This window comes from Phytophthora infestans, genomic scaffold (genome assembly GCF_000142945.1).
Source record: "Phytophthora infestans T30-4 supercont1.962 genomic scaffold, whole genome shotgun sequence".
Lineage (NCBI taxonomy): Eukaryota > Oomycota > Peronosporomycetes > Peronosporales > Peronosporaceae > Phytophthora > Phytophthora infestans.
The window spans coordinates 1-7,261 of NW_003307380.1; the positions used below are offsets into that span (position 1 = coordinate 1).

Sequence of the window (7,261 nt, forward strand, 5' to 3'; positions counted from 1 at the left end):
ATGTTGCCTCGAAAGGTTACGAAGCAGCGTATGGCGTACGCAGAGGACGGGGTACGTTATCTGCCGGTTATGTTCGAAATCTTGCACGGATGGTTCTTAACGTTGATATGTGCAGACGGAGTTGGGTCTCGAGGAGTACACGGACTACATATTCCCCGACGACGAACAGGCCCAGTCGCACCTCAAGCTGCTGCAAGCTGCGCAGCTCTGGAAGCAGAAGAAGCGCGCACGCGAAGAGGTCGCAGAGGAAGCCACAGACTAACGTTAGGTTGCTGGCAAATTTATCAAACGGTTATGTCACTTCAACGTGTTTTTTGCCGGTGTCTCATCAGCTACTACCTTTCATTTTTGCTAACGAATTTCAAAGGATAAGTACCTTTTACCCACCTCATCTTGAGTACTGTGTCATCTACCAGAGGCCCACAAGTGATAAAAGCATGCCTCTTCCTCTGCTATCAATGCTATCTACAGGACGCTGTACACGCCTCCTGCTTTCGTGCGCAGGTTCTTCTCGTAGACCTGCGTCTTGTCTCGTTCTCGGTCCAAGTATCAGCTCCAGATTCGCTTCGACGGCTCCACCTCGCCACATTTTCGGTGACCCCTCTGTGGGTATTGGCTGTCTGCCTTTAGCACCGGAGGAGACACAGGCGGAGCGTGAGCTGCTCAACTCGCTGCCAGAGTTTCAGGAGGCTGCGCAGGTTCTACTAGGTCAGGGCAGCGATGAAGCGCGGCTGTTGCCCAACCACCTGCGCGCCGAGAAGGCTCTGCCCAAGCTCCAGCGCACAGTGGAGATCTGTCGCTCGACGATGGGCTTCCAGAGTGTGTATCTACAAGCAGCACTGCGTCATCTAGTGTCCACGCTCTTCATGAAGGGCGACGTGGCTGAGGCTACGAAGGTCATGCAGGAACGTGGCGACGTCATGCAGTGGCCAATGGCCGAACACGAGCGAATGTTGCGTCTGCTACTGCGCTCGAATCTGCCTAACGAGGCGAAAGCTTGGTGCAAGAAAGAAGAGTTCACTAAGCAGTTCCCTCGCGACGCAACGGTGCCGCTCAAGTGGACGCTGTACGAGCTCATTGGCACCGAGTTAAGTGGAGGTGCCGAACAACTGGCCAAAGCCGTTGACGACCCGCTATTCGTCCAAGCTGTGGAGACGCTGCGAGAGAAGAAGGATGTGGTATTGAAGCACGAAGAAGCCAGCAACTTGAAAGCCAACGAAGTGCAGCTAGGGCGAGAGATTCCCTACTTGTTAGCTCAGTACGCGTCGCTGTCTGTGGCCAGCTCGCGAGCGCTAGAGAGGGATCCGAAGGCGGACCTTAAGGCCTCCCCAACGGACCAACAACTAGTGAGTCTAAACCAGGCTGAAGTGCTGTATAAGGAAGCACTGGAGTGGGTCGAGAAGATTGCAGCTGAAGAAGGCAAGGACGCGCTGCTGGCGTCAGGACCCAACGCCCCCTTCGGAGCTTGGGTCGAGACGAACATTGGCGAGTTGCTGCTGCGCAAAAACAAGCCTGAAGAAGCGATGGAGTGGCTCGGCAAGGCTCTGAGTACACTGCAGGCCGAACACACTGGCGTTGGAGGCAGCGCTCTTGCTATGACTCGCGTACTTGGCCAGATCGCGAGAGGTAGCCATGTCATGGGCCAAGCTGTGACGAGTGAAGGGCTGTTTGTTACAGTGGTCGAGACGTTTGAGCGCGAGTCAAAGCTTTGTGCCACCGATCGTGTCGAGTTTGCGCGTGTGTTGCGTGCTTATGGCGATCTGCTGTCCAATTGGGACAAGCGCGAAGCTGGAGCTGCGAAACGCTATGCGCAGGCCGAGAAAGTGGAGCACGAGCTGGCAGAAATGTGCAAGGCAAACCAGAGCACCGTCGCGTTGCACCCCATTTTTTATTTGCCGCTGTAAGACGAAGTTGGAATGTGACGTCGGCAGTTTGAGCCGCAGTAAGGAGCTGTCGATGCTGCCCACAGAGTGGAAATGAACTCGGACGTTGAACACTTACTGACAATCTGTAGCTTTGTATCGACAATACTGTAGTTCCTCAGTCCATGTCGACGGCAACGTAGTCGTGACGGTATGGGGGACTCTGAGCGTGTCGACGCGTTGGCTGCACGCCACTTTGAATAACTCGCTCGACTCCTGCCAGTGTAATTGCACACAATAAAAACAAGAACGAGACGCCCATCTAACAAACATTAACAGTTAGACAATGAACACGTTGCCCACAATTGGAACTGATCACGTACCAATAACAGCCATGGCATGACGATGTCAAAACTTGACATTCTCCTGCCTTCTAAGCGAGTTGATAGCAAGAAAAGTGGCGCGACCAACATGAAGATGACGCCCCCTGTAAGCACGGCATCTACTAGTCGATGGGCTGACGTCGAGCTGATGTATTTCTTGATCGGGTACCAGAAGAGGTAGGGCACAAGGATCCACACAGGAGACATGACACGCCACCAGGTAGTACCGTTTAAACTACCGTCAACCTTCATCCCAATCAACAACGCCTGGACGATACGCAGCAACGTTAACGCTGTTTTGCGCGTCACTGCCTTCACCAATAGCTGTCGTTCTGTCTCGATTTCTTCCGTCTGAGAAACACAAGCGCCAACACTGTCGCTCACGAGCATTTGATGCCCCAATACGCCGCCAATAACCACCTCCAACAAGTTAAGAACATCGCACGTAAAGTAGGGTGTCAACACGGCCAGAAGACTCCAGTGCACGACTCCATCCAGCTTCATCACGATGAATATTTGCACCACCAAGAGCAACAATTGCTTACTGAACGTATACAGCTTGCCACTAGAGAACACGAGCGCGAACACCACACTTCCATAATAAATAACGTCGAGAATCCATAACGGAGTGAGCACTACCGCCCAGGTGCTCGAGATCAAATTATCCACACGAAGACAGCACAGAACTACAGTAAAAACGTTAGCAGCAGTTGTTGCGTACTCAAACGCAATACTATACTCACTGGGGATCGCTAATACGAAGAAGAAGTGGATTGTTGCAAGCAGTAAAGAGAGGCACCGACCGCGAAAGCCGAAGCCTTTCACGGTCTCATAGACGTCCTTCAATACCGCCAAACATGTCATTACAATGAGGTTATTTAGGAAATTTATGTAGGGAGACGCGCACCTCGATGCTCCATCCCTGGAAGCTCATGCTGAATGACGAGAAGAGGTTCCGGCGTCGGGAGCTCCACCACGTCAGTAAATTATGGGTTTGAGTCAAGTCAGTAAATTACGGGTTTGGGTCAAACCGCTTGACCACCATAGGGGAAATCAGTGAAACCTGATTGGCCAGCCTGGCCAACGGTTCCGAAACACTACGTATTTTAATACTTTTAAAATTGTAATACTGTACAAAGCTACTGCATCAAAAGGCTTTTGCTACATGTATTCACAGTTCTTTTTGAACAACTATTAGTGGTTCTCACAACAGCCAATCACATCAAACCTTCCTGTCCTGTTTTTTCAACTAAAACCTACAAGTACTCGGGAAAACTCGGTAGGTTTGGCCAAGAAGTAAAGGTATAATGTTATTGGTGCAAACGACTAGGAGAAGGTTTGATTTGATTGGTTGTGGCACAACAACATCGCGACCACCAACTTTAGTATTTCATTCTGCCAAAATGGTTAACAAAAGGTGGAGTGCTGAGGAAGAATATGCTCTTCTCGATTACCTGTCTACACATTTAGATGAGTACACGAAAGGAGTCAAGTCGAAGTTCTACGAAGCTGCTCTTACAGTGCTCCCGCAGAAGTCAGCAACGCAAGTTAAGACCAAATGCACGGACCTCGAAAGCACCAACAAAAGTTACAAGACTAAACTCAGTCGCTCTGGCTTTGGTTTGAAAACTACTGATCCTACGTCTATCAAAGGTGTGTTTGCTTGATATGCTTTTTTTGTTTTATTGGACGATTAATGTTACTACATCGACAGACATGCTACTCAAGAAATGCAAGTACTTCTATGAGATGGACGAAATCTTTGGTTCGAGACACAACATGGTCCCTCCGTTTGTGCTAGAGCCGAATGCTGCTGTGCTGAATGGACAGGTTTACACTAGGTCCAACACTACCGTCACGACGCAGACACCAGCAATGGTCAGCACCCCCACCGTCAGCACCTCCCCGTCCCCAGCAGTGGCCATTGCCAGCATTGTCAGCAGCCCGCCGACGCCAGCAGCAGCAGCAGTCATCAGCACACCAGCAGCAGCTGATAGCAGTACGCCGGCACTAGCACCAGGAGAGAGTATGAATGTGTCGGAATACTTTCCTGCCAACAGCTTGCTTACCATACGGTCGCCAACGGCTAAGATAAGCAGCAAGCGTGTCTATAACGATTCGCCGGGATCGTCTATCGCTAAGCTCCTTGCCCAGATTCGTGACGAGCGTGACACGACCCGAGCAGAACGCCACAACGAGGAAATGTTGATGCGTAGAGAAGAGCTGGAACTGAAAAGGCACCAGTTCGAGGCATACAAACTTGAGTTGAAACTTAAGGAACAGAAGATGGAACGCATGTTTTCAGTTATGACGCAGAAGTTGGACTTGCAAGCCAAGAAGATGGAGATTGAGTTGCTGAAGTTGCGTACTACTTCTACGCAAGATGAATAAAAAACGTTTTTGTTTTAGTTTTGTTTTCTATTGCTCTTCAGTTAGCCTAAGTGAAAACCTCTCGAACGCAGGACAATTTCTTGTATGCATGTACGCAGATCTTCACTGTCCTCATTGAACCAATCCACTGCTGATGTGCTATCCTCTTGCTGAGTATTGTATTGATCCCTCGGTACCTCGAAGCTGTCCGAACTATCGATGCACAAGTTATGAAGTATAAAGCAGGAAACGATTTTGCTGCAGACCTTCATGATATCGTCTTCATCGACAATTCTGTCTCGGATTCCATCGAGAACAGGAAACCGAGCCTTCAATATCCGGATGGTGTGCTCAATTATAATGCGCTGTTGCGCCAAAAGCCAATTGAACGTCTTGTTTCGCGGTAGTGTGCTAGCTGGCATTTTATATGGGGTCAAAATGAATGGGAAGCAGCACGAATACGCTGTGTCGCCGAGAAGATATTGACCAGCGTCAAAATATGCAGCTGGCTGCTCAGCCATAACCGTCAAACTCATTGCCCGTTTATCATGCAAAGACCCTGGCTGGCCGACCTGTATCAAGTAGAACTAGCATTAGCGTAGTACCAAATGCAATGAGTCTTGCACCTTACCTGATAGTATGTAATACGGCGGCGGTGATCGCATACAATTTGAGCACCAATGCAGTAGACTGACTTTCGGGAATAGTAACACTCGGGGTCAACAGAGGGAGCGCTACTCAGCTTAAACGTTGTGCCGTCTACACACCCAACGCAGGATAGGAACCCTGAACGCGTCTCAAACGTTTGTGCTATTAAAACCCGTTCCTTCTTGCTCGGCCAGCGAAGAAACCCCGGCTCAATGGAAAGAATTGCACTAGTCACTCGGACCCTGAATTTATAAACAGAACCTTTTGGACACACCACCGTAATAGAATAGCTAGCAATGCCAAAAGACGTCTGTAGCTGTAAGCTTACCTTCCCCAATGCCAAAATGCTGCGCAATGCGATGGATCGTCAAGTCCTGCAGCGCGAAGAGAAAAACCTCCAGCTGAAGTTGGACAGGAGCTTGTTGCTGCTTGCCGGGTACTCGAGCGAAGGCAGTGTGGGCCTCGATGCGTCCCAGCAAAAACACGAAGGTCTGTTTGCTCATGCGTAGGTCGCGGCGGCATCAAGCAAATAAATCCGTTCAGGGCTCCATTTCCCAATTTTGACGACGTCTGGACGACCCAGGTAGCGGTGGGAGACTATCGCGCAGTAGAACATATCGTCATCGTTTTCGTCGCTCTCGCTTCCCTAGTCACAAAGCTGATAGCTTAGAGCCGAGTGCTGTAGGTGCAGCAGCAGCGCTGCTCGTAGAGATCGCCCCATTCTCACCTTCAGCGCTCACTTACCAATGAAGTCACTGGCTGCGACTGTCAGTAGCCCCTGCACACGCTGCTCACAGCTGAACAATGAAGGTTTGATTTGATTGGCTTACGAAACCTTCGTACCTTCTAACCGTGAGAACCACTAAAAAGTACGCAAATCCTGCATTAAATGCAGCAACTTCACTCACTTGTACGCAAATCCTGCATTAAATGCAGCAACTTCACTCACTTGTGGCTCTTGGGATCCGTCAAGCTCGCCACGACTTCGGCAACGGAAGCTCGCAGCACATTGTTTGGTATTAGTTCCATCGGGGTTTGGCCTTCTCGGTCTTCAGCAGTGAGGTTGGCGCCGTGCTTCAATAGTTTTTCCCACATAACTGGGTACATCGCTAAGCGTGCAGCTTGATGCAGCGGTGTATCACCGAAGCGATTGCGCAGATTCACATCTGCACCAGTTGCTAGCAGAAGATCCACGAGGTCGAAGTCGTAGCGACGCATAGCGCAATGCAGTGGCGTAGCTGTCGCTGTGTTCGCAGCGTTCACATCGGCGCCAAATTCAATCAACAGCTTGGCCATTTGCAGCTGCACAGACTCCTCCTCCTCTTCGCTGTCACTAACGTTCTCATCCATATCCGACGACGACATCGCGGCAAGTAGCAACAGTGCTGTATTACCCTGAAAATCCCTCGCATCAGCATCAGCCTGTCCCTCTTCCAGCAGCAGCTTGGCCATCCTGAATTTTGCCTTGCTCACCGCCATGTGCAGCGGCGTCGTGAGTCTCCTATTGCTCAGATTTGCATCCGCTCCCATCTCAAACAACACTTTGGCAACTTCCACTTGACCACCGTCTGCTGCGTAATGCAGCGCCGTGTTAAAAAGTGAATCTCCGACGTTCACGTCTTCCCTCACACTGGAGGCATTGAGCACCTCCAGCACATTCATAGCGCGGTATTTCGCTGCAATGTGCAACAACGTGCTGCCCACTGGGTCCGTTCCAGATGCGTCAGCTCCATGCGCTAGGAGAACTTTAAGCATTTCTGCCTCATCAGCCCGAGCGGCGTCAAACAGCGGCTTCTCGCTGTGACGCACGTCCGAGTTCAAGTCGGGCTCATAGCTCAGCACGAAGCCCAATACCGACAGCTGATGACTGCGCAGAGCTGCTGATAATAGTCGTCTCCAAAAGAGCTCCGAGATGTGCTGGGCGCCCTGAGGTTGGCTCAAAAGGGCGGATAGCAGCAGCTCCGCCACTTCCACATGGCCATGCTCTAGCGCCTGTTC

General features: G+C 50.7%; 4 protein-coding genes across 4 annotated transcripts; 2 read left to right on the plus strand and 2 right to left on the minus strand.

Annotated features, from left to right (window-relative positions):
* Positions 1–437: 437 nt before the first annotated feature.
* On the plus strand, positions 438–1,904 carry PITG_22035 (uncharacterized protein; the record flags this gene model as incomplete). The annotated part of the gene is made up of 2 exons (XM_002999275.1): positions 438–496; positions 548–1,904. The coding sequence occupies 2 exons, from the start codon at positions 438–440 to the stop codon at positions 1,902–1,904; spliced, it is 1,416 nt and encodes a 471-aa protein (XP_002999321.1).
* Positions 1,905–2,040: 136 nt separating this feature from the next.
* On the minus strand, positions 2,041–3,179 carry PITG_22036 (uncharacterized protein; the record flags this gene model as incomplete). The annotated part of the gene is made up of 4 exons (XM_002999276.1): positions 2,041–2,184; positions 2,246–2,931; positions 2,989–3,085; positions 3,153–3,179. The coding sequence occupies 4 exons, from the start codon at positions 3,177–3,179 to the stop codon at positions 2,041–2,043; spliced, it is 954 nt and encodes a 317-aa protein (XP_002999322.1).
* Positions 3,180–3,648: 469 nt separating this feature from the next.
* On the plus strand, positions 3,649–4,636 carry PITG_22037 (uncharacterized protein; the record flags this gene model as incomplete). Its single annotated transcript, XM_002999277.1, has 2 exons — positions 3,649–3,898; positions 3,960–4,636. The coding sequence occupies 2 exons, from the start codon at positions 3,649–3,651 to the stop codon at positions 4,634–4,636; spliced, it is 927 nt and encodes a 308-aa protein (XP_002999323.1).
* Positions 4,637–6,208: 1,572 nt separating this feature from the next.
* Positions 6,209–7,145, minus strand: PITG_22038 (uncharacterized protein; the record flags this gene model as incomplete). The annotated part of the gene is made up of 1 exon (XM_002999278.1): positions 6,209–7,145. The coding sequence occupies one exon, from the start codon at positions 7,016–7,018 to the stop codon at positions 6,209–6,211; it is 810 nt and encodes a 269-aa protein (XP_002999324.1).
* Positions 7,146–7,261: the final 116 nt, after the last annotated feature.